This window comes from Telopea speciosissima, chromosome 1 (genome assembly GCF_018873765.1).
Source record: "Telopea speciosissima isolate NSW1024214 ecotype Mountain lineage chromosome 1, Tspe_v1, whole genome shotgun sequence".
Classification (NCBI taxonomy): Eukaryota; Viridiplantae; Streptophyta; class Magnoliopsida; order Proteales; family Proteaceae; genus Telopea; species Telopea speciosissima.
Genome location: NC_057916.1, coordinates 10,484,690 through 10,511,779, shown reverse-complemented (window position 1 = coordinate 10,511,779; position 27,090 = coordinate 10,484,690). Strand labels below are relative to the sequence as shown.

The following is a 27,090-nucleotide window of genomic DNA, read 5'->3' as shown; positions in this document are numbered from 1 at the left end:
AGAGTGGGATTTTCACGTCAATTTGCCTCTCCGTTAATTTCTTCCATTCCGGTGGATCCCAGTCGAGAGATACTACCTAAATAATTTTTTATTTTTATTTTTAGTAGAAGACCTACCTAACTATCTAGGGTCTTTAGTTTTGGTAAACACCTAACAAACTAGGGTCACTAAACCCAACCACATGAAGGGATAAAGCATCCAATGTCAGGTATTTTACATGACAATACATGATGGGGTGGATAAAATCTAGGTATTAGAAAGACGACAAAAGTGGGATGGAAAAGTGGCACGAGTGCGGTTCCACCGAGGCACACTCACCAACTTCATCCACTCGACGCAGCAAAGCAAAGCAGCTGAACCCAAAAAAGCGAAGAAGATAGAAGAAGAGAACACAGATAAGAATGGTTTTCTCCATAAGTAATTCCCATTTCTTCTGTGCTCGTCCATGGCTTCTCAGTCGCTCACCCCTTCAAACCAATTCTTCTTTAAATCTCAAGTACTCCTTCTCTCCCTTCACTTCACTTCGAATTTCTATCTCAATCTGTGATAGTGACAGCTGCAATTCCACTAAAAGTAGAGTTAAACAGTGCAGAGCCGCTAAGCAGCAGACCGGTTCATCGGTGAAGAAGCGACAACGACTGCCGCCTAAGAAGAAGGCCGGTGCTCCGAAGACGGTGGTTGTGGAAGATGAAGTGGACGCCGGTGACGATGATTCTGCCGATTTGGGCACTCCCTCGCAATCGTATCAACCCTTGCCGCTTCCGAAACCTCCCGCTGGGTTCGTGCTGGATGATCATGGAAAGGTTCTGATGGCTTCATCCAAGAGAATTGCAACCATTGTGAGTTGTTTTCTTCCTATCCTTGTCCAGAACACTCTGTTATGAGCTCTTTATTTTTGGTATTTGGTGTAATTCAGTTTTGGTCTGATACCTTCTTCGTAGTGTACTCTGTGTTCGTGAGAAATGACTTTATTCATTATATGAGCATAAGAAGGGGTGTCTTAAAATATTTTCCATGAACACAGACGTCATTTTGCGTTGTATTAGAAAGAGACTTAATTGTCTTTAAGAGCATGGCTTTTTAAATATTTATGATTATATCAGTCTTTAATAGAAACCATTTGAATCTTAAATAAGCCGTAAGTCTTTTAAGGAGGAAAGAAAGATGAAAGAGTTGAAAATTCATAACTATCTCGTATGGTACAAGAAAAGCAGAAATTTCATATAAAATCTATTTGTTCGTTCACACTTAATGATAACTGAATAGCATGCTCTAATTGCTGCCCTTATGGGCTTTCAATGTATAACAAGTAAATAGATTATACTAAACCCCTCGTCTGGCCACTTGTAGTTTTGAAAACAATGATGCTTTTTTGTCAGATAGGGTAAGCCAGTTGCATTTGTGCATAAATCTCCTCCTCGAAATGTGCCACTTTTTTTTTATTTTATTTATATAAGTAAGGGGGGAAATTCTATAATAATGAGCATGCACACATTGTTTCATGGAAGTATGGAACTGGAACTTAAACACCAGTAACAGTGTTTTTGCACAAAATCCGGCTGGTATGATTTTTTTTTTTTTTTTTTTTTTTTTTCAATTTCTGATGTGAAGCAAGCAAAATTATCCGGTCTCAAGTAAATTCATAAAATAGGCGTGCATTGTCTCGTTTGTTAATTAAAAATTTTGTATTTTCCTAGTATGAGCAATCTGACAAAGATATGGGCAGGTTGACTCTACAAATAATTTGCCATTAGAGTGCATAATAAGAAGAGTATTCAGAAGTTCTCGAGGGGATGAGTGTATGCTATTGTGCCCAGTAGACACGTAAGTGATTTTTCTCCTTTGCAGCTGTTATATGTAATTCTATTAGAAATTTCTAATAGATGAACTTACTCCTGCAGGCCTGTTCAGATATTGAAGAGCACGAACATTGAAGGGTGGTCAGCTGTATGACTCTGGTTCCAGCCTTAGCTTTAAATTTTATTTCTGGTTATGGTTAAGATATAAGCAGTAAGCCTTAGCTTTAAATTTCTTTCTGGTTATGGATAAGATATATAAGCAGTACTTACTGCATTTAATTTTCTTTGTTGAAGACCAAATGGTCTAATTTGAACATCTCATGAGAAAATGGACTGATTAAAGCACATTTTGTATGCCAGGAAAAGGAATGACATGGCAGTTTCAGGATAAATCTTTATAATGTATTAGTTTAGACTATTAAACCAATGGCTTATACCCAATCCGCTCCTGATACTTGAAACCATAACCATGTTCCAAGGCAAGGAGCCAAGGACTCAGTGATCACTTGGCCAACATAAAGGAGCTCTTAGTACATCACATTACCGAAACTAAAATAGGGATGCTAATCTTTTGATATTTTTGTTGTCTTCCAATTGTTTTTAGATGGGCTCAATAACAGGAGCTTCTTAACTTGTTGTTTAGTCTATTTATGGCAATTTTCCGCTGAATGGATTTTCTCGGTCATATTGTATGGACTAAGGCAAGAGGGAGGTATTTAAGTGGAGTTCAAATCGGGCTTTAGTTCAAGAGGGGTTTAGGGCAGCTTTCCTTAAAAATAAATTTGCCTATGAGAAAGCTGAATATTTTGTCTATTTCTTCCTGCATGAAAACTAATCAAAGGCGAATTGGGACCATGATATGGAAGTGAATTCTTTACATTTTCTTGACCCTATAGCAGAAATACTGATGACCACAAAAGTGGATTACCTTAACAAAGTATTCCCTTTCACATTCTTTGTTTCTATTTTTTATATAAAATACTTCAAGTACTTTGGCTCCATTATTGTCAAGATATTAATAGTCACAACAATGTTTGTCCAAGTGGAATTTCAGATTCGTATAGTTCATAAAATAAGTTCCTTTTGAGTTTTGACTACTTCCATTAGGGGTGTAAGTTTGTAACCCAACAGAAAGGGGTGTAGATGGATTGGGCCTGGGACCAGGTTTTGTCATATTTCTCATTTGGCTTGATTGTAATACAATTGCAAGCCTGTGGGCTGGCCTGTTTATGCCTTTAGCTTTCAAACATGACTAGGAGATGAGTCATTCACTTTGTGATCTAACTAATGATGGGTTATATTAATGTATTCTTGGTGGATTTCAGAGTTCTTCAGTCAATCTGTTTTATTGGTAGGTGACTACTTCAAGTATACAACATTGCACATTCTTTGCCATTTATTTACTTAAGTTTTGCAGGTCAGTGATGAGGAGGTTGAGGATATTCTTCCTGCTGCTGCTTATGCTCTTGCGAAGATACATATGCATCTAGTGTTCAGTGGGTAGAGTTATTAAAGCCTTCTTTTTTCAAGATTTTGTAGTGGATAGTTTTTTCAATTGGATCAGTTCAGGCAATTCCTTAAAATCTTGCTTTCTTTAGCTTTGTTTTGCTAGTACCTCAAGCCTCGATGTCGTTAAGTTCCTTTCTTGTGTTTCACAACCAGATTTTGTTATACAGCACGGGGAGGATTTTGTTATTCAGAAGAGGACATATTTGAATTTCATGCAGGTTTTAGTCCTCTACTCTTTCTTATCTATTGTCTTTATGTTATGAAATGTCCTTGGCATCCTTTGTTCTTGATCAATTGTGGAGTTAAGCACAATTCAGCTTGTCATGTACTTATCTTAAAATGGAGGCATCTGGATAAATTATGAATTACAAACTCTACCCTTTAATCTGCATACAAAAATGAGGAAACTGAATAGCTTTTTCTGATGTCACTGGAAGCATGCAGGATGTACCTGGATTCTTAGCAGTGGGCAGCTCCATTGCTAGGAACACCAGGAAAATCTGGGACACTTTCAGGGAATGTTCCTGAATTCTGCCTTAGTTTACTGGTTATATTAGAGATATGCCAATTTTTGAACATTTATTTATTTTTGGGTTTATCGTTGAGACATCTCAAAGATTTTCTATTCCTACAGGAGTGCTTGTTGTAAACCTCAAGGAATAAGTTCTTTAAATTCAAAATCCAGTTTTTTTATCCAGGTCTTTTACTTCCCTTTAGCATCTCACTATAATACAAAACCTAATCCTGCACCTCCCCTATTGCAGTTCCTTAAATTTATGCAGGAAATAATATTTGGGGACTTTTATAGTAGGGATTTTCTTATTGTGTCATTATCCCTTAAGGTGTCAAATGGTTTGTAACCTTACTTTTTTACCCGTTTAGTATATGTTGTCTTTTCACGTGTATACTCAATAAATGTGCAAGACAATGACAGATTTTGGTAATGACATAATGAGAAGTCACTTTCAAATTATTTTGAAAATCCTTTTATACCCTTAACTTGAATTTTTGGGAGTAAGACCAGGGGCAATTAAATGAAGGCATATAAAGGTGTCATTTAGACACTCCGTTTATAATATTGTGCATTTATTATCATGTGTATACAATGGACTTCAAGTGCCCATGCAGGTGGACCATTCTGGATGGAGTGCTTGCACCTAACTAGTTGTCAAGGCATTGCCTAGGCATTCAGGCGCCTTGGTCTCCTAGGCGGGTGCCTTGGATGCCTTGGTTGCCTTGTTGGTTTCGCCTTTCGTCTAGGCCCCCTTCAATACCTTGGGTTGCCTAGACGTCGTGACAACTATCCTAAGACATATTCGATACTGATAATTCTAGGAAAGCTGTCTTCTTAAGACCCACAACGAGGTTACCATAGCAGTGATTCGATGCCTAGCATAGTTTCAATGGTACCAAGGCAAGCCACAGTTGTGGCCAACCATCTTAATGCCTACTTGCCAAGACGATGCCTTGGTGAGGCCAAGGCACCCAAGACGAGCACTGTATGTTATATCCTAGGCTATATTTCGAGGCAGTTTTCATCTTATATATGTAAATCTATGGTTAACATAGTGATGCAGAATTATCACCAAACTTGGCTTCTTTTATTAGAAATAAGTCTAGGGTTGGGATATATATATGTTGGGCCGTTGATCCCAATGGTTTTCTATGTAATAGGCCACTTAAATGAGCCTAAATTAGGGGTATATAGGTTGCATACGGGATTAGCTCAATACTTAGTTATTTTTATGTTTTTTAATTGAACCGGTTCAAATTGGTTGCATCCAATTGGTTCAATTTAAGTGATCATGTGACAACTTAAGTGGCCATGTGATGTAAGTTGGGCTGGATTAGGACTCTATAAGTCCAGCCATGTTTTAAGTCTGTTCCCTTTAGTATTTTAGTTTCCTAGTCAGTTTAAGTTACCTAATAGGTCAAGGATTGAGTTAGACCTTTTCTTTTTAGAGTAGGAGTCTATTTTTGAGTTTTTTATATAAGGTTGTAAGGGGGGCAAACATTGAATACGAATTTTGATTAATGAAAAGTTTTTGTTTGCTGCCATTGCTGTTGCCCTGCTATGTTGAGTGTTGCTCCTTGGGAGTGTGCATCCTTGTGGTTCTATCAAGGTGGAAAGGGACTAGTGGAATCCGGTTGACTCCTTACGCCGTGACGGCTAGGAGGATCCTCTACAGTTGGAAGGTGGTTTTATCCTTCTATCACATAGCTGTTGCCTCCATTGAAGATCACCTTCAACAAGTAAGTTAATTAATTTCATTCGTTCCATTCTTCTTCTCATCCTCCAGCCCTGACCTCCATTATCCTATCGATTTCCATAAACCCTAGTTAGTCTTAATTCTGTCCAGACCTGCTCCCTCATTAGATTACCTTCAAAATCCAACCAGAACTCCTCTTTAATACCTCCTACACTCGACCTAAGCTGCTTCCCCTATTTGTCTTTCAAAACCCTAAATCCTCCTCACCTCCATTGAAGCTCTAAAAGCCCTAAAATCCCCATAGCCTGATTTAACCATCAGAACCAGCCCATATTTGGATCGAACCTTCCTCTCCCTGTTTAGAAAACTTGACCCCAAGCCCAGCCCTTACATCCCACTTAAAACCCTAAATTTGACCTAATTTCTAAAACTCAAAACCCGAAACCCTAAACCTAGAAATTTCAGAATTTCAAACCACATCAGAATTTGATCTAACCTACATCATTGGACTTCTAAACACCTGCCCTCTTGTATCATATGTTACATTCAGTCATTCCCCCTATCTAACCCTAGTTTTGAGTCAAATCAGCCTATTTTGCCCCATTCGGCTGATTAATTTCAGAACCATTATTTGCCTGGACTCTAGTAGGACTGCCTCCTATTTAGAGCTATATTACATAGGGTTTATAATGATCCAAATATAGAACATAAGGTGGTAAAGTTAGAATGAAGAAAATGGATGGGGGTAAATGAGAAAAGATAGAAATTTGTATCATTTGGAGGGTAAGATTATCAAGTTTTTGGTTTGGTCACCTTGGCACATAAGTCGACTTATTGCATTGGAGCTCAAGGAGTGCCTGTGTCACCTAGCCAACTCCTTGAGAATTATTATGTCTAGACATTTGGGCCTTTTGAGGCAAAGTTTGACTAGCCATTGACTGTTTAAATTTTATTCTCATTTTGACCTTTTTGGATTGTCGTATCCTGATGGTCCTGTCCTCCCTGGATTTTATGGCCTTGAGCATCCTTCGCAGGTATCCCGCTCTGACACAGGAGAATCTTCAGGGCGTTCTTCCGGTGGCGGTCCTTCACTTTGCCTGGCAGGTCTGGGTGATCACATCCCTGGATATCGGGGTTCATTGGACCGGCACATACTCATTTGGATTTTGGAATAACAGATGGAGACAAACCGGGTCCAAATCTGGTTTCGGTCCAGTAGGATATTTAGGGTTTTATTTATTTGGGATTATATATATGACATGCTTAGCAGTCATTGTTAGCAATTAGGAGTTTGAGTTCAAGATAGATACGGTTTGAATTTTTTTTTATTTTTTATATACGCAAACATTCCAACCATTAGATTAGATTGAATGAATTGAATAGTTTGAGTTTGCTGTAGTGTGCTAAGGTGAGGGCCTGTTGGCTGAACGTGCCTCTTTCCGTTTCATCTCTCTGCTTCCTTCTCTCCCCTCCCTTCCATGTAAGTATACCTTTCTTCTTCTGTTCTGTTTTAATGGTACTACAGTTTCTCAATGACTGGTGTTGATATCTCTCGTGCATTTTCCATTCATCCTAAGAATCTGATCGTAGGATACCCCTCCATAGGCGACTTAGCCTGCTAAGTTTGAGGTCAAAAGGTGATGGGAATTGGGAGGTCCGAACCATCTTCTAGTTTAGTTCCTTATCGCTTGTGTCAGTTGCAGAAACCTTCCTTGCTTATTGTTTTGATTTTCCTGGGCTGTTGTTAATGTTTCTAAGAGATTGACGAGTGCAGAACATTACCTTTAATTTTCAGGTTGATTGGACCATAGTTGAGAGAGTCATCTCAACTGCAGGAGAATTCTTTTCTGCTGGAGTATTGGGTTAGAGAGGTTGAAGAAAGGTTTTCTTCAAAATCGCAATCAAGACCTAATCATAGACCCATCTTCTATTATTTGAAAGTATAACCTCCCTTCTTAAATTGACTGTCATTGTTCCATTCCTTTTGAAATTCCAGAAAAGCCCATCTCTTCCAGGTTTGTTACCTATTAGTCCCAATTCCTGATTAACTTACCAAAAGGGATTCAGAACTTTAAAATTTATTACAGAATTGCCATTATCTTCCTATATTTGGATTCTTGTAATTTGAGTGGGCCCATAGCAACCCAAAACTAGGGTTTTGTAACCCGGGGTTGCATTATATAGAAAGCTGTTGATGTCGACTTTTATAGTTTTTTTTTTTAAAATCTTCTAGCACTAAATCTTGTTTGTAATTTGAGTATTTCATTAATTATTACAGATGATGATCAAGAGATTGATGGCATACCAACTGAAGGTGTAGAAATTACTTGCTTCCATCAGGTAAATTAACATGCATGGGTACTATTATTATGATAATTGTCACCATTCATCTTTGGTAACAGAATGATGAGGTTCTTGCTAGGAAAAGTGTTCTGTGGTGTTTACATGCAATTCAATGCCTTGATTTTGGAGATTTATTTGATTATGATATTAACATTTTGCCCTCATATCAGAAGCTAGGGTTGGACAATACCCGTCTTCTCTCTTGTTAAATCGTTATTTATAGTCACTGATTTGGGGGTTCGCCAATATAGTCGTATCAATCTTCATAACCTAGTGTCAGTTGTTTCTACCTGAATCTTAGAATCTTACTGCTATTTGGAATCTGGATGGATTACCGAGAACCAAAACCCATGCCGGGCTTGCTTCCATGGTCAACAATATTTAGGTCCTTGTGGACATTGTATGGCAGCCTTTCCTGCTTCATTTCTGTCGAGTGCCGTTATTCTTTCTTATTGCTTCCACCGATCAAACTTCTTTATCTGTCCATGTTAATTCAACTATTTCTTAGCTTTAGATTACGGTGCCTAAATTCTTTCTTAATGTCAGAAAGTACTATTTGTCTCCGTTACCTAATACAGGGATTTTACTCTTATTTTTCTTGTCTTTACGGAAGGGAACCATGACTCTCTAATTCCGTTGCCCTCATTCAAATGTTTGCATAATAATATTGTGTGTTTCACTTCATGGAATATATGAGAGATTACCCTTCCTATTGATTCCATGAGAGGTAGATCTGTTCTCTCCAATAAGCCAAGGAGAAATGCTGTTAACGTTTCCCTTCTTTTGCCCTATATGTTGCCCTCTAGATAGGGGTTGTGGTTGGATAATGTGGGTTGACAATCAACCTAATGCTGTCATAGGGAATCATTGAAATGATCTGTGGAATGCTAAGGTAATCGCTCTTAAAGACGTGGACTTAGTTTTGACTACTTTGCGTGATGCATTACCCTGAAACAAAATATTGCGAAACAAACTTATTCAGATTTTATTTTTTGATAAAACATATTTTTTAATAGCTTTTGGTGGCTTCTTTTTCATTGATCTCTACCCTATTTATCCTCTACCTCACTCTTTTTCTCATTTATGTACAATCTGTTGCACTTCAGTGTTTCAGATGTGTAGGAAGAGAGCATCTAAATTGGTTTAGAGAAAAGAGATGCTGCTATGCACTTTATGTAGAAAGTTCAGTATAGGAGCCCCACCTGTGTTATGAGCACTTCCCTATCTAAGTACAGCGTGCCATACCAGTATCTATCTATCCAAAAACAAAGTCCCTGTACATGAGGGAGGTAGGATACTTGCCTGCTTCCCCGATGGATGCTTGTTAGAAATATTGCTTGAATATCAACATGGTTTGCTATCAAATATGTTGGATGCCAATTAGATTCAGTATAAATTGATCTTGCTCTCTATATTTCAGGAACAAAAGATAGTGTTCTTGTAGGGAAGATTATGATGATCAAGGGATATCATATTATCAAATGTTTTGTGTGATTGACATATTACATTATTGCAAGTAGCAGTATATCCTAGGGGACTTTTGATGAATTGTGCCTTCATAAATAGACCTTATAGCTCCCTGAGAAACTATAATAACCTATGCTGGTTTTTCATTTTAGAATTATCTGAACAATCAATCTTGGTTGCCATCTAGACACGCTTTCCCTTGAATACATGTTGCAATGGTGGCTCAAACATGAACTGTTGCTGTGGTCTGGAACTTTCTTTCTTTGGCATTTTGTGATAAATGCTTTTATAGTATTATCAGACTGCATTTTTTATGAAAAAGTTGCATAAGAAATGCCATTTTGCTCTTCTGTCAGTGTAAATTTCACTGCCTTTTGTTCTTAAGCTATTGATACATGTCAGTTTGGTATTTAGTTGAAACATGGATTTTTTAGACAGCTTTTGACTCTTTTTTTTTTTTTTTTGGGGGGGGGGGGTTGGTAACCTCATAAATTACACTTTTAGCTGTTTTGAACTTTTACATTGTCTAGCTTCTTAGCTCTCATTTTTGGGCAAAAGCTGGAAGAACGGTAAAATTAAGTGGGCAGCTGGTTGAGAACTACTACTAAATGCTTCTATATGAATACTGATAACTTATGTGAGGTTGAAGGGATGGTGAACTTAGATATCTGTTGAGTAGTTGATATTTGGCACAAGGCTTTGCATTCTGGTAGCAACAGTATACCTGGTGGTCTTCTGGAATCTCAGTTAGTGATTATTATTCTAGAAGCAAAAAGATTTGTGTGAAGATGGCTTTTGTTGAATCACAGATTTATGGTCATTATTTTTTGTCTATCTGTTTGTCTTGTATCATCTAGAGGAGTGTCTCTTATCAATGTGGAAGCAGGGTCATCTAATTCTTCTGGCATATTATATGAAATGATAGTATAATGATTGGTCGGTTATGTGATGCTTGGTGTGTGCCAAAATCTATAACTACTAGCTCAAGCTTTTGCGGTTTGTGTTGCAGGATGGCACACATTATATGATCTATACACCATCTGATCCACTTCTGTTTGTTGCTGTGAAGGTAAGTCAGCAGCTGTATTGCGTCTAGGGAAGTAGTAGTATCTTCTTGATTTGGTGTGTACTAATGTTGTTTACATGGAAAACTTCCTTTAGTACAATTACTTATAAGTTGAATTTCCTCACTGTGGTACTGAAAAAAGGTTTAACATACAGTTCGCTAAATTTTTGGAACTACTTCCTTTTTCTAATGTTATTTTAAGGAATTGAAATTACAGTATTGGAACAAGGTAAAATGAACTGAGGAACCTCTGTTTTGTTCGTGCAGAATCAGAATGGCCTATTGCAGATTGCAGATGATGTGAGTACTTGCATCTAATTCTCCCTTCCCCCCCCCCCCCCCCCAGCTGGCACATCTTTTGAGTTTAAGTGAAGGGAAAATTTACATAAAGAAAAGTAAAGCTTCACCAGTAGTTTCTGTTTCATAAAAGTTGTGGATGTATTATTATCCTAGTTAATTGCATATTTTACATTGCATCCTGTGTTTTATGCAACATGTGAGACACCATGCTATTATAAATATGGCATCGATTTGGTTCTTAAGGTGTGCCCATGACAATTTGTGATCAAAAGGGAGTTTAGAAATATTTATCTAGCAGAAAAATCTTGGATTTTGTCATGTTTGTCTAAGACTGAATCTTTGTGGTATTACAATAGCAACAGAGCATTGATTTTCACCATATGCATGCACAGTTATGCACATGGTGATGTGATTGAAGGACTTGGTAAAGACTAGGCGATAAGGTCCATTGAGCCACTTAGTAAGGGCATCACTTATGTTCCTTTAACACTATGCTGTCTTAGTTTTGCAGTAAAAAGGCCTATATAAGTAGATGGGACCTAGTTTTGTTCTGTCCGATTTTGTTCCCTTTTCATTATGCCAATGATTGCTGCCATGTGGCATTTCGGGTGGACCCCAAATTTGGTGGACATGTTATCCACACCACCATCTATTCATGTTTAAACTTTCAAACCAATCTGAAACACCCATATGTTATTAACTTATAATCAATGTTTAAAATAAGTTTGAAAAGTCTAATAAGTGAACAAAACATGAATTCAATAGGAACCATTGAAAAATTAAGGGAGAAAGTCCTTACATGGTTGGCCATATGGTTGAGATAGGTCATCAAACTTGACAGGTGGTCCATCAAGGGGATCCTAAGTCTATCTGATGGTCAGCTTGCTAAATCATCGAGCCTTATGGCTGAAAGTAGTAGGTGTAATGGAAGTTTCTTCCCAATAAGAAAGCAAAATGCTTGCTACATGCCCATATTAAAAACATTAGGCCTATCATTTTTCAACCTCATGGACTGATAATTTGGTAGGTTAATCGTTGGATAGATTTGAGAACTCCTTGATAAGTTACCAGTCAAATTTGGTGGCCTATCTCAACCATATGGCTCAACATGTATGGGTCTACCCCCTTGATTTTTCTAGTTCATGTTGATTTCACTTCCTAAACTTTTCAAAAATTTTAAACCTTTGTAACGATACAAGAAATATTAGGTTGATATGAAATTTAAACTATAGATAGATGATGATGTGGACAACATGTTCACCGAATTTGGGCCCCATCCAAACTGCCACGTGTTAGTTATTAAGGGCATGAAGTCAGTTCCTGGTATAGGCGTGCAGGAACTCCATCCCTATAAGGAAAACTCCCTAAGCAAGTCAAATCAAGTTCTCGTCATGAAGGATTGGTTGTGAATGTATTATAGTTGCATCCCGTGGTTTATGCAGCATGTGAGACCATGCTATTATAAAATGACATTACTTTTGTTCTTGAGGTGTGCCCATGACAACTTGTGATCAAAAGGGAGTTTAGAAATATTTAGCTGGGGGAAGAATCTTGGATTTTGTCATATTTTTCCAAGACTGATATTTGTGGTATATCAATAAGAACAAAGCATTGATTTTCTCTATATACATGCACAATTATATTCATGGTGATGTGATTGAAGAACTTAAGGTAAAGGCTAGGTAATAAGGGCCATTGAGCCACCTAGTCAGGGCATTACTTATGTTTCTTTTAACACTATATTGTCTCAGTTTTATAATAAAAAAACCTATATAATTAGATGGGGAAGAGTTTTAAATGTCAGCTTTGGTTCCCTTTCCACTATGCCAATGATTACTGTCACATGGCATCTCGGATGAGTCCCAAATTTGGTGGACATGTTATTCACACCACCATCTTTTCATGTTCAAACTTTCAGATGAATCTGGAATACTCCTGTGTTATTATCTTATTATCAAGGTTTAAATTAAGTTTGAAAAGTTAATGAAGTAAATTCAACAAGAACCATTGAATAATCAAGGGGAAAATCCTTACATGGTAGGCCATATGGTTGAGATAGGTCACCAAACTTGATAGGTGATCCATTAAGGGGATCCTAAGTCTATCCAATGGGCAGCTTGGTAAATCACCAAACCTCATGGTTGAAAGTAGCAGATGCAATAGAAGTATCTTCCTAGTAGGAAAGGAAAAATGTTTTCTATGTGCACATATTAGGAATTGTTTCCATTTGGCTTGCCACTTTTGAATCCTGTGGACAAATATTTTGACAAACTGACTGTTGGATAGATTTGGGAACTCTTTGATAAGCCACCCATCAAATTCGGTGGCTTATCTCAACTATATGGCCCACTATGTATGGGTTTCCCCCTTGATTTTTCATTGGTTCCTATTGTCTTCACTTTGTTAACTTTTCAATTTTGTTTAAACCTTTGTAACGACCTAGGAGATGTCAGATTAATATGAAAGTTAAATCAGAGATAGATAATGATGTGGACAACATGTTCACTGAATTTGGGTCCCAACCGAACTACCACATGGAAGGTTATTAAGGGTATGAACTATGAAGTGGCTTCCTAGTATAGGTGAGCTTATGTAGATCATAGGTCCATGTGTAGCCACAAGAGCAAGGCTAGTGTAGTTGTGGGATGCAACTGCTGTAAGAGGCAGCCTGGTCTGAAGATGTAACAAGTTTTTGTTGGTTCGATAGAGCATCTCATAAGGCAGCCCCAATCCAGAATATTGACTTGAGTGGAGGACAATATTTACTTTCTATTTTAGCTACCTTCTATTTTTAAAATTTCTATTTCCATGTAATAGCTTGATAAAGTTTCTAATTTCAGATTTAGAAAGTAGGCTTAGTTTTTATTTAGAAATTTCTATTTCAGTCATTTGTTTCCTTTTTAGTTAGATTTAGTTTCTATTTTGTAATCCTTCCCAATAGCTAAAAGGGGAGTTACTATTTTGTAACCATGCTTTGATTATAAATAAAGGCAAGAGGCTGTATTGATCAGCCAATGATTTTAGATTAAAAAAAAAAAAAGGAATGTTGCTTCGTGCAATGGCTGTGAGAGACAGCAACTGTGGGTGAGAGACCCATCCCTATCCATTCTTCTCTATTTTTTTTTAGTTAGTCTACATCTGAGGACTGAGATACAATCGAAGCTTCATTGTTGCTGTTGGAGAATATTACTGATTTATTCATCATTCAACTAGGGATCATTGTTGCTGGACTGTACTGCTGACCTATCATTAATCCTACTGTAGAGTGGTTCTCAGTTAAACTACTACATTATGTGCAAGAGTTCCATCCCCAATAAGTAAAAATCTCTAAGCAAATTAAACCAACTTAATAAAATGATGCAGTCAGCCCAATGGGCTATTTTTCTTTTTGGGTTAGGTTTATTTTATATTTGCAATGGGCTTCTTTCTTATGGGCTCGGGTACCAACTTTTATGTGCTTTGGGTCTTTGTTATGCTAGTGGCATGGCAGTTGGCTGAGCCTTGTCTTTGTTTCTTCATTAGAATTCAAGTGTGTTTAAGAGTCTGAGTTAGAGTAGGTTTCTTTAATTTAAATCTATAAATATTAGTGATTGCAATTAATTTTAGTTTTTTTTTTTTTGGTTGAAGAATCAATTTTAGTTAATGGAATGGTTTATGGTCGCAGTTCACTGAGAAAAGGTTCTTTGGTTAGAGGTTTGATGGGCAAGCCTTAAATCTGTTGAAGGAGAACAGTTTCCTTTACCAGAAACACAACATGCCTTATCTGAAATTTAATTACCAACCGGCACTTAATACTCACTAGACTCTTATTCTTTTTTCAACACAAGTATCTCACCTTCTCGAGGGACCGTTATAAACATGTGAAAACTATGCTGAATGCAAGAAGAATCACCCCATCAATTTTTCTAGTAGGTTTAAATGATTTCTCTCCAATCCAAATTAGGTGAGTATTACACAATGCATAGTGATGTGAGTTTCATAGTCCCCATCCAATCCAAATGATGAGGATACAATACTTCATACAGTTCTCTACACCATGCATAATGATATGAGTTTCGTAGTCAAAGTTGGACCAGAGTTTCTACAGCATGTAGATACGTTCTCTTTGCCTCCTTGGAATTAAACCAGTTTGCTAGCTTTCATAGTTATGCCAGACTACAATTTTACTCGGATTTTATAAGTAAAGTATATCAAATTGTGTGCATAAACCTACCCAAAAACAGGTTCTACTTCAGTTTACACTGAAAAGATCAATTTAATATAGAGAGGGCAAGCCCAGAGCTGGGAGCCCTTAACTATACTGCGTTAAGAAAAAAATTACAGAAGAACAATGTTATAACATTTATTTATCATTATTGACTCTTGTGGTTTGAAATGTTTCTGTTGCATGATCAACAAAATGGCAAAGGAATATATGATCCAACTTGGTTTCTACTGTGTTCTTACAACACTTTTTTTTCTTCTTGGATATATATATACATCAGGATCTCTTGGAGGATCCTGCCACCATAGGTTCAATAGATGAAGAGACGGAATTCAATGCTTTAGTGGTATGTCACTATTTCCCTCTCAACTTGCAGATGACAGTCATCAGTTTCATCACACAACTGGACTCTTGGATAATTTCTATTCCGTTATATTCTATTATTTATGCTTTTACAGGAGGAAGAGGCTGCTCTTTTTGAATCATTGTTAGGAGAACGATGACCAGATTCTTAGTGTTTACCACCAATGTAGCTTATCATTGTGGGGCGAAAGATGACCAGGCTGTTGGTGTTACGGAAAAGCTTGCTGCTCATATTAATTCTGGTCACATAACAAGTGCCAAGACGTAGCTGTTCACATTGCAAGTGCTAAACACAGCTGTTCTAGCCCACATGTATATAAATATATTGCGTACTAGTTTAACCAGGTTGAGGCTGTTTATGTATTTATGCATATAAAAAAGAAACTTTTCAGGCGTCTGAATATTTGTCCAAATTATTGGGCCTCCGTTTCATGCTTCTACCTCCATTTCTACTATGTTCCATTTCATAGCATTACTGTGCTGTTTCTCTTCGGGATTTCACAACTTATACCACCGTGTCCATTAATGTTGCAATGAACTTCCCGACTATCTTTTGAGTACCCACCCATGTGCAAGGGTCCAATCCGTCATAAGTAATAAACCACAATACAACATTACAACCCCTCTGTGCTGTGGGAATTGAGTTTTGCTGCTTTTGAGGAGCAAATATTCTGGCAAGTTCTGATATAAAAGATCTATATTTCAGATAAGCTGACGGTCCAACAACCGCGGACAAAAGCTCTCTTTGTATAGTAAGCAATCCCAGCATATGGCGGGACTGAGGAGCATTAAAAGAGTGATTATTCTTATAATTTTCTTTGGGTTTTTTTTTATTTTTGTTAGGGGGAGAGGGGCTGGTCTTTGAGGAAGAGTGAAAGGCCCACAAGAAACTCCGGAACAAGATGTAGCACCGACACACTGCCCAAATATGTTTATTCCTTCATGTATAGAAGCTAATCTTTAGCATCTGAATTAGATGGCGAAGCAGCTTTCATTTGCTCTCAAGCAGTGTGTGAACTCAAAGTTCACTGCATCGGTCAAGATGGTTCATGCCCATTCTCTTAAACTAGGCAGTCTATCAGACGTACATCTTTGCACGCATGCACTGAATGCATACCGCAGGTGTGGGGTTGTGCTTGATGCATGCCAACTGTTCGACGAAATTTCTGCTGAGGATGAGCAACACGTATTATTGGATGTAGTATGTTGGAATTCAATAATATCGGGGTGTGTACAGAATAGATGGGATGAAGAGGCCTTCTGCCGTTTCAAACACATGCAGTTCTACCATTCTCATAATAGCAGCTGCGACAATTTGGAGGACCTACGTCCTGACTCATATACACTCTCAAGTCTATTGTCCTCCAACTACTGCCTAGAGAGAAGCATCAGCCCTGGTGAACAGCTTCATGGATATGCCACCAAGACTGCCATTCTATCGAGCCTTTCTGTAGGGAATGCTCTGATAACCCTGTATGCCAAATGGGGTAACCTTAACGAATCAAGGCTTGTTTTCAAATCTATGGCAGGACTAAATATTGTATCATGGACTGCATTGATATCAGGCCATGCTCAACTTGAAGGTCAAGAAGAAGAGTCTCTTAGGATGTTTGTCATTATGATGAGAGAAGGGGAACAGCAACCAAACCAGTTCACACTTGCCTCCGTTTTCAGTGCATGTGGGAGATTGGCTTCCTTCTCTCAGGGGGTGCCATTTGTCACAATTGCCTTGAAGTTGGGCCTTCTTTCTGACATCCATGTCCAGAATTCACTTGTAGGGTTCTACTCAGAATGTGGCTCTATGGAAGTAGCTGAGGTTGTATTCAATGCTATAACTAATCCTGATCTTGTATCTTGGAATTCTCTCCTTAAAGGTTACTCCCACCAAGGGACAGCTGAAAAAGCACTCAAAGTTTTTGAGGAGATGAGCATGAGAGGTACGACACCAGACACAATCACTTTTCTCGCCATCCTGTCTGCATGCAGACACACAGGGATGGTGTCACTAGGTCTAAGCCTCTTCAGAAGCATGAAGGCAGAGTATCAAATTGAGCCAGAGGCAGAGCATATTTCTTGCATTGTTGACCTCTTGGGACGTGCTGGACAGCTTCAACAGGCAGAAGAGCTTATCAGTGGTATCCAACAAAAACTTGGTCCTTCAGTGTGGCGTACACTGCTTGGAGCCTGCCGATTACATGGCCAGGGAGAACTAGCAGAATTAGCGGCATCAAGACTTCTAGAATTGGAGCCTTGTGATGCAGAAGCTCACATTGTGCTCTCCCACATCTATGCAGCAAATGGGAGGTGGGAAATGGTGGCAAAACTTAGACGCTCACTCAAGGAGAAAGGAGTGGTAAAGGAGCCTGGCTACAGCTGGATTGAGGTTGGGAACCAGGTGCACTCCTTTATGGCAGCAGACTCAAACCATCAACAGATAGATGCCATTTACAAGACACTGCGGCTACTTACTAAACATACCAAAGAACAGAATATTGAGGTTCCACTACAGAAACCGTGAAATTGGAAAGAGACTAGAATAGGTCATCATTTCAGAATTCTGAATTCCAAAAAATGTACCAACATTGGGTATGTGCAAAATTGGCATGAGCAATGTTGTTTGGTCTCTCTTTCTAAAACTTGTAATTGCATAAGTCCCAACAGATAGCTGCTTATCAGTTCAAACAAGAATTGTTCTACTACATGAAAATTCCAATGACATGTTACTTCTGTTGGTGGAGATGCTGAGCACTTCAATCAAGATAAACATGTGCTGTTTTACTCATAGGAGAACTCTTCTGGCATGTTACAAAGGGCTCGCATTGTATTGCTGGTTACATCCATCAACTGCAAATATTCATCTGCTCCATCGATAAGACGCTGCAAACCCCAGAATAGCAAAGTGAGGAATATGCCCCAGTAAATGTTTCTAATTTCCTATCATAACCAAAAAAAGAAAAGGAAACAGAGACCGAATTCTGCTTGTAATCAGACCATTTGGAAGCAACGACAATTATACGTAGAAACACTAAATTTTAAATAGTGAAAAAAAGGAGAGAAAAATGTGGTTATAGATTGGGGTTTTGCTACTATGGCCACCTTTTTGAGCAACTTGAACATTTGTTTCAATGAATCAGTTCATCTAGGCCAAGTGTAAATATTTCAGTATCTTGATAGAAACTAACAAAGAATCTCATTTTTGTTACACCCAAACTATACCCAATGCCTAAAAAAGATAGGTTCAAACTGCAGATGTTCTGCAATACAAACTAAATAATTAAAAGGCACTGACCTTATCTGCTTCAGCAAATCTCTTGCAGATTCTTGCCTTTTGTTCATCTGATATATCATCTGCTCCCACAACTACCTCGAACAACTGGCAGACATACAATCTGAGTCCCAAAAATATTGAAGAAAGGGAAGGAAATAGGGACAAATAAAAGACAGGAAATTTAGAGGTGCCACTGACAAAACCTGGGAAAACATCTGAGAAACTGGATATCCCTCTGCAATTATATTATTGACTTCCTTGTTTGCCAATTCAAAATCACCACTTCTGCAAGCTGCAAAGAGAGCCAGAACAACATCCTGTGGAATGACCTGGTAAATTGAGATTTCAAGAGTCAGGCAGGGGAACCAACACATAATGCCAGAATAAAAGATGACTCAGCCAATCAAAGTTACAATATTGAAATTTTAATGCTGTTCATTGGAATTGCAGACAAAGCAAAACAATGGCTGTTTATCTTCATTACGACTTGTGTCAATTATTAGTTCGTAGGTGAACTACTTGCACCAATCTCCAATGTCACCAGTGGCTGAAAATTGACAGAAAGTGTACAATCTTGATGGTTAAATATGCAATTTTATACATTTTGGACAGCCAGACAAAATATATATAGTCACACCATACGAAGATGGGTCTCATATAGGTATTCAACAAATCAAGTGGTTGTGCAGGTTTTGAGATCTACCATCTGATGCTCCTGATACAGATGAAAGCTGAGATTCAAGCTTAACTAGGAATATAGATATAATTGCAGAAATACAGAGGTGACAGTTATTTATCAAATTGTATATATTAGATGGACTGGCAAGGAACATAGTATCTTGACTAGGATTTTAGAATGATAACAGGGTGATAGTTCAGATTGGGTGGGAACTGTACTTTTGTTTGTTGGTTGATTTTTTTTTGTTTTTTATGTCCTGTCATGCTTGCTGAATAGTGTCAATATGTCTATCCACACATTTAATTGTGGATCTTGATTAACTCAAGGGTAATTTGTATTACTCGAAATGATGAGATTTCTTAAGCTAAAACCAGTTATACTTTTGTTTGTTGGTTGATTTTTTTTTTAATGTCCTGCCATGCTTGCTGAATGGTGTCAATATGTCTATCCACACATTTAATTGTGGATCTTGATTAACTCAAGGGTAACTTGTATTACTTGAAATGATGAGATTTCTTAAGCTAAAACCAGTTATCTTTTTAGTGCAATGTAAAGTAAATGCTTTAAACAAGCTCTCGTCCATGGAGAAGTATTTGATTCATTCATGATTAAATGAAAAAGGTACACATACATATTTCCAGTTTTTTAGAATACCTCTGAAAAGCATTAAAAAAGAATCTAAATATACAAATAGGAAAAAGCCAAAATATTGATTCACTCATAGTTGTTAAGGCGCTTAGGCAACCCAAGGGGCATTAGAGGGCCGCCTAAGCACTTGGGCGACAAGGCGCCCTTGTATTTTTTTTATGTACCCATTATATCTAGTATAGCAATAATATAATTATGCTTACAACATTATAGCAACAATTTTCACCCAAAAAAAAAACATTATAGCAACAACCATACAGATTAAATTTATGCACTAATTTGTCACTATATCTAGCAACATCATTACAACAGAGACAGAGGGAGGGAGAGGGAGGGAAAAAGTTGAACAGGAAGGGAAGCTGAAAGTTTATTGAACTTACCCCAGAGACACTTATTAGGTCCTTAGCAGAAATCGATGAGCCAAACAAACGAGCAGCTCCCTGTAATAAATCAAAACATTAAAATATTCATATTCAGTAATCTACATTCAATGATGAGAACCTCTGTCAGATGAGAAGAGATACGCCAGAAAAGGTAGTTCATTACATCACATTTGGCTGTCAAGAAAATCTCAGCAAAATATTTCGACTTAAAAACAACAATTCTCCTATACAGCTAGAGTCTTCCACACATCAAAGTATGACCAGGAATGACGAAAATTTCCTTGACTAGTGGATCCATTTTAAGTGCTTGATGCGGCCAAGATCTCCACAAATATAATATTTTAACAAAGGCCACAACAAGCACCCCTTTGTAGCGCTGGTAGCTTGAGAGTTGATGTATATCACATCCCATGGAAGAAGAATTTTTGGATTTGGGTTTTCGCTCAGTTTTTTGGGTCAAGTTGAACCTGCAATTCAATAACTTAAGCCCAAATTTAAGTCCCCAATAGGTTATATGGGTCATGGGCTAAGTAATTTTGTAATGGGCCCATTCTGTAAACCCAAATATTTAGGGATTTAAGGCCTACAATGGATTAAGTAGTTAGTTTCTAGATTCTTAGTTTCTGATTCCATGTAATGAGTTACTTAGTGGTTAAGATAGATATTAAGTAGAATTTTCCATTACTTCTATTTTGCATGTAATAGCAATAGATCTAGAAGGATTCCATCCTAGTTTCTATTTTATTTGCTTTGTATTTTCCTTGAAATAGCTCAGGATTCTTTCTAAAAGGAATCCTTTTAGTGTTTGCTTGGCAGCCAAGCAGAAAGTTAAGACATTCTTTTTCTTGTAATGCCTTTTGGCTGTCATAAATAAAAGAGAAAGGGGAGATAACTCCAACAATTTTGACAAGAAAATAAGATGTATTTTCTTATGAAGCTTTGATGTAGATCAAAGAAAGATATAATTTTCGGATTTGGATTTGGCTCATTTTTTTTTGGGTCAAATTGAGCCTGCGGTTAAATAAGTTAGGCTCAAATTTAAGTTCCCCAAGGTTATATGAGTCATGGACTAAGTAATTTTGAGTTTTCTATTGTAACAGGCTTATTCTATAAGTCCAAATAGGTTCTGGAGCTCCTATTTTTAGTTTTAAGTAGATATTACTTAGATCTTAGGCTATCTTTCCTTTATTTAAGTTTCTTATTGTACAAGGCTCCCACTATATGTGTGGAACTCTTTTATTTACTTTCAATTTTCTGTTAGAGTGCAGCGAATGCAGGTGTAAGGCTGTGTACAATATGACCCTCACCAGACCCCACAGTGGTGGGAGCCTCGTGCACTGGGTACGTCCTTTTTTTCTGTCAGAGTGCTACAAGCACTTATAAATGGGCCATAGTGCCTACCCTCATGATTAGAAGATGAATTAGAATTTGGTTTTGTGCCAAGGCTGTGAAAAATATTGAGCTTTAGGTGAGAAACCTAGGTTAGTGAGAGACTGACCAAGGCAATAGGTGAGACGCCTTGGTCATATCCCCCCTTCTTCTCTTCTATCCTTTCACTGTTAGTTACTATTTCCATTGCAACTGCAATCAGTTACTACAGAAGATTTTGTGGCCGTCTTACTCTGCTCTAGTACTACTGCTGATACATGTGAAGGAGGTTCCTGTGATCCATCAATATAGGCTGTGACTGAAGGTTCATAAGTTACCTGCAGCTCCATCAAATCTGGGTTTTCTGGACATAAAATTTCATAGACGTTTTCTTCTAATCTAGCCATTAGATTGAGTTCAGTTTTGGGTATATTCTTCTCTGGGCCATAGACTACCTTTGCTTAAAGTTTTTTGATCATCCCATGATTGGATCTTCCTAAGGAGTTAAGTTACTATTTCTGAACAAGGGTTGGATCATCCCATCTATCTTTTTGAATTCCTAGGATAACTCATGATCCAGCCATGAACAAGGGTTGAATTTTTAGAGTGTTGTTCTATCCTACTTAACCCTACGCCTTGATTGGAAGATCTCTCCCATCTGAGTTGTTTAGTTACTATTTTGAGAACCGGTTTATTGTTCTGGTTAATAGCCTGTCAGTCCTCTGCCAACAGCAATGTTTTCACTTGCTGCTTGTCTTTTGTAGTAAGATATTCCAGTGGATATATCTTTGTTTCATACCTGTGGTTACATCAGTACTAATAGCCCTAGGTCAGTATATTAATATTGGGACTGTCACCTATTATCTGTTGCTGGAATAGGGTGTTATAGCCAACTGTTTTCACTTGGTTTTGACAGTACCTGTGATCCTATTGTGGATTAGGTTACAAGTGACCCAGTCCAACATTAAGCTTTGCTCCTGTGGTGATGTCACAACAGCCAAAGGTTGTGAATCCTTTGAAGAGGTTGGTGGTCTAGCCTAGGTCCTGGTGGTGAAGCCGGATCATCTCTCTCTTCTTTCTCTTATTTTATCTTCCATTACTAATCTGTTAATCAGTCTCCAGCCAGGTAAAACCGTGGCTGTCTTCTTGGAGTTTCACTTGTTATTCTTGATTTTTAGTGACCTATTGCTACTTCTGTGTTGCTATAATCATTCCTGCAGGTTTCTTAGTGCTTTGATCATCCATGGCTTCTGTCAGTCCAAGTTTTCTTGTTGTTCTGATTGACCTCCTTTTCAGCCCACGATTCTAGAGTTATATCTGATATTCCATCTGCTTTCTCCCACTGTTCTGGTCATCGTATGCTACTGATATTTTCTGTTGTACAATTCTGTTGTCACTGTTCATGCTAACCTTCTACTTTGGCTGCAGGGAAATTTTGGGCAATGCAACCCTTCGATTGATTCCTCTAGTACATTTTTCCTCCCTGGTAGTATCTTGAGTGTCTTTACTTCGAATTTCATCAGACCTGTGCTAAGTTTCTATTTTCTGTTACCTATCATTGCAGCAGATCCCACCCTTGGATTTGCTTGATTTTCGGAGGGACTTATCACCCTAGTAGGAGGATTATTTGATCCAAATTTCAGCTACATTCGACTGTTGGATTTGTTTTATTTGATTTTTCCTATTCTGCCATATTGTGTTTGGTCATTGGATCATTGTGTTTCTGACCTGTGGGGATTGTGTTCTATTAACCCTATCCTATCTACCCTAGAACATATCAAGAGTTCAATCAGTTGTTGCCCAGAATTCAGAATATTGGAAAGCCCCTTGCAGCAAATACACTTCCTATATGGCCAGCCAAAGTACCTCTTGCAGGCATAATAGCACCAAGGCGCAACTTGCTTCCACTCTCTGTTCATGAAGAAAAACTCTTCAAGGAGTACAATTTCCATTGCAACTAATAATCAATTCATCCCTCTAAACTAGTTCTCATACTCAATACAAACATACTTTGCCAAATCCTGAAAGCTCAGTCCATTACTAACAAGAAAAGCTTACTGTAGTGTCCTACTATCTTATTTTTGAGAAGGAAACACCAACTCCAATTTTTCACTCACAAGCCGGAGCTGACTTAGGGCCAATGTGCCTCGGCAGACATCCCCACAGATTCAAAACTGAGAGAGAGAAACAGATCTCAAGAGAAAAAAAGGACTATCAAGATATAGCCAGTACTCGACTTTGTCAAAGATTTAAAATGGTCTTTCTTGTAATGTCAATCTATAAAGACTGTAAGGCATGTGGTATTATTGCATTATTATAAAATGAGAGCGAAGCAATCAGAAACTTCAATCAATGATATAGAAGAAAAAAATGTTCTGACTATAACCTGCAAGTATGTTATGGCCCGTCGAAGATCACCCTGAGAGATTGAACTTAAGGTTGAAAGAGCCTACATTGAAGTGATACCATTTATACAGAAGTTAAACCTAGCACTGGATGCTATGATTCTAGTTTTATATTGGAACACTCCGAACTCATATTTTTTATTAAAATTAGAAGGGAAAAAAAAAAAAAAAAAACAATAGCCCTGACCTCTGAATCCAGATTGAGGCCCTCTTCTCTACAAATGTGCAAAATGCGGCTGCTCATGACGTCTTCTGAAAGTGGTTTGAACCTAAACTTGGCACATCTAGAAGCAAGTGGCTCTATTATCCTGCAAAAGATATAACATGATCACCTAACGAATTAATTTATCAAAATTGTTCCTGCATAATCCTTTGTAGTTTATGGTAACAATGGGAAACACATAAAGATAGTAGAAAAGACACACCTGCTGATATAATTACAGATGAAAAAGAATCTTGTAACTTTGGAGTAAGTTTCCATCGTACGACGCAATGCATTCTGCAGTAGATACATGGAGAAGTTCACATTTTATCTGTCAGGGCATCCATCAGTGTTTCACAAATCAGTACTTAAGAAGTAATGGAGGATTATCGTTCAACATACCTGAGCATCTTCAGTCATTGAATCAGCCTCATCTAGGATAATGATTTTGTAGGGTGGGCATGGATAACCCCTAAAATTGAGGAAAAAAGAAGAAAAAAAGTTGAAATGAAAACATAGGAACTAAATTCTAATAACCAAAGTGAGAACACAATAGACGGAAGTATACCCCTGACGAGCACCAGAAGCTACAGCAACAGCAGCAAAATCCTTGATCTTGGTTCGAACAACATTGATCCCGCGGTCATCACTTGCATTGAGCTCTAGCACTCTAGATTTGTAAAGTTCAGGTCTGCAAAAATGTTCCATAATTAGGAGGGCACACACTTATTTGATAACACTCAATGAACTCAGACAATACTAAAAAATCATCTAAATTGACAGTTTTTAGCTCATTAAGCAATGAACTTTGAATCTCCTCTTCGTAATTTAAATTTTCATTCATCCAAAAAAAAAAAAAACTATGAATCTACATGAGTTGTTTCTATTATATAAGTCAAGGTGACGCCTAGGCATCCAGGCATCCTTTAGGTGCCACGCTAGGATCACTTAGACACCGTGACAACTCTGGTTTTTATATCTCCAAGCTGTCTTTTGCATCTTGAGGGAAAACAGAGACACTATTGTGCATTGTACACACATTTGGAAATAGAATGATAGAAGTGAGTGACCATGGTATGAATGGTAATATATTTTCAAATGGTAACCAAATTTCTCGGACCAACAGTCCAGGCCCTTTCCCATTGGACTTATGAAGGATTCCCAGATGTACAGACACCATTGCCAACACATATCATGTGAGTCATCTCATTGAGAGCTTTCAAGTAAATATGATTAATAGAAAATAGGGAACTAAACTGTCAATATGAGGATGGCTGAATCTGTGAATAGTTAGGAATGCATTAATGATCCACAGATGCTAAAGTATATCAGCTGGGGATGTGACGTGACATCATCATCTGCATTTGAGAAAGATGAGTATAATTGCTATGGGGTTCAGTTATTATGTAGGATAGCTTAATTATCTGCATGTTATGGTAGGGCATTTGAAAAGTACAAACCTCAGATGAAATTGCTTTTGAGTTCCAGATAACTCTTCATCTAGAATTGACTTTTGCATATACCAAACTACATTAGACCCCCTCTTTGAACAATGAAGTAGTAGACAAGGGTAAAGGGACTTCTGTTTTTGCTCAAAGTTTTACACGTCCAAAATCTGTTTATCTACTTCTAGACATTAAACTCTTGCAGCCTAATGGAGGTCCATTACCTTTTCTTTGTTTCTTTCTTTTCTGCTTCTTTCTACCCCCCATCTTTTTGAATTGGTAAGGTTCACTGCCATCTCATCTGGATATGTGAATTTCTCAGTGAAAATATTCCCAAGGACCTTGGCATATAAACCAAAACCATCTAAAAAAAGAATGAATTAAGGAATGCAGGTCGCAGAAAATTTAATATAAAGTATGTGTCATTATCCCAATAATATCACATTGAACAGGTAAACTGAGTAATTCAGCTTATTCTAACATAAGAATAGACAACTTTTTGCCCTGATAAACATCAGACCAATTCCAGCTTCAACGTGACCTCTAATTCATCAATTTCAGAATTTTGACAATCCTATCACTTGGAATTTCCAATGCATTAGTTATACTTGTAAATTCTCCACCCTATGACGATTATTTCTAAACCAAACTTCCAGTTCATTTCCTGCATTTCCCTTGTTTACAATGAAAATAATTTCCAGTGCTCAACTAATTAATCTTGGTTTTGATATTAATCCTCTCATATTTCAATCAACTATAAGTGCAAAACTGGCATCACAAGATCAAATTGTTTAATGAATTTGATAAAGAGTTCCCATATAAGAAATCATGGCCTACCCAAACAGCTGATGGGCAATAGCGAGCGCTGTAGTAGTCTTGCCGGTTCCAGGAGGACCATAGAAGAGCATGTGGGGGCACTGCAGAATAAGATTGGTCATCAAATCACAATCTGAGAAACGACCGGAAGGTCTCAGAGCTGACTAAGCAAAGCGAGAAATTAGAAACCCAACAAACAAACAATTCTCAAAAACTCACATTCGCAGTCTCGAGGGTATTGGTGAGGACCCGAACTACCTCTTCCTGGTGAGCTACATCCTTCACTTGCTTTGGTCGACTGTTAAATTAACCCAAAAAAATTTAAAAATAAAAATCATATTCTTCAGAATCAGAAAGAGAAAGGAAGCCAAAGATTCATACTATTTCTCCACCCAAGGCTGAGAACTCTGCAACACAGGCGCCATCTCTCTCTCTCTCTCTCTCCCTCTCTCCCTCTGTGCTATACGCTCTTCTTTTCCCGCCCTTAATAGAGGAGGATCAGTCTCAGGTTAGGGTAGTATACCATAGTGACGGTCTATAAATCCCAGGTAACGTGGCTTAATTCTATACTTCAACGGTCTAAGTTTTTAACTGACATAAGAAATAAACGGTCTT

General features: G+C 37.8%; 3 protein-coding genes across 3 annotated transcripts; 2 read left to right on the top strand and 1 right to left on the bottom strand.

The window, feature by feature from the left end:
- The first annotated feature begins 359 nt into the window (after positions 1 to 359).
- On the top strand, positions 360 to 15,657 carry LOC122640864. Its single transcript, XM_043834131.1, has 10 exons — positions 360 to 839; positions 1,727 to 1,824; positions 1,902 to 1,947; positions 3,217 to 3,299; positions 3,462 to 3,526; positions 7,797 to 7,858; positions 10,338 to 10,397; positions 10,662 to 10,694; positions 15,179 to 15,244; positions 15,357 to 15,657. Exons 1-10 carry the CDS (start codon positions 402 to 404, stop codon positions 15,399 to 15,401), a joined length of 996 nt encoding a protein of 331 aa, XP_043690066.1. The 5' UTR covers positions 360 to 401; the 3' UTR covers positions 15,402 to 15,657.
- A 534-nt stretch (positions 15,658 to 16,191) lies between these two features.
- On the top strand, positions 16,192 to 17,984 carry LOC122640847 (pentatricopeptide repeat-containing protein At2g27610-like). The gene has a single exon (XM_043834109.1). It carries the CDS (start codon positions 16,238 to 16,240, stop codon positions 17,777 to 17,779), a length of 1,542 nt encoding a protein of 513 aa, XP_043690044.1. The 5' UTR covers positions 16,192 to 16,237; the 3' UTR covers positions 17,780 to 17,984.
- On the bottom strand, positions 17,860 to 27,011 carry LOC122640855 (replication factor C subunit 2-like). Its single transcript, XM_043834120.1, has 12 exons — positions 26,857 to 27,011; positions 26,695 to 26,773; positions 26,497 to 26,576; positions 24,783 to 24,905; positions 24,617 to 24,686; positions 24,438 to 24,511; positions 24,200 to 24,320; positions 23,994 to 24,056; positions 20,237 to 20,296; positions 18,733 to 18,858; positions 18,551 to 18,634; positions 17,860 to 18,138 (listed from the first exon to the last, which is right to left on the bottom strand). The coding sequence occupies exons 1-12, from the start codon at positions 26,898 to 26,900 to the stop codon at positions 18,037 to 18,039; spliced, it is 1,026 nt and encodes a 341-aa protein (XP_043690055.1). The 5' UTR covers positions 26,901 to 27,011; the 3' UTR covers positions 17,860 to 18,036.
- Positions 27,012 to 27,090: the final 79 nt, after the last annotated feature.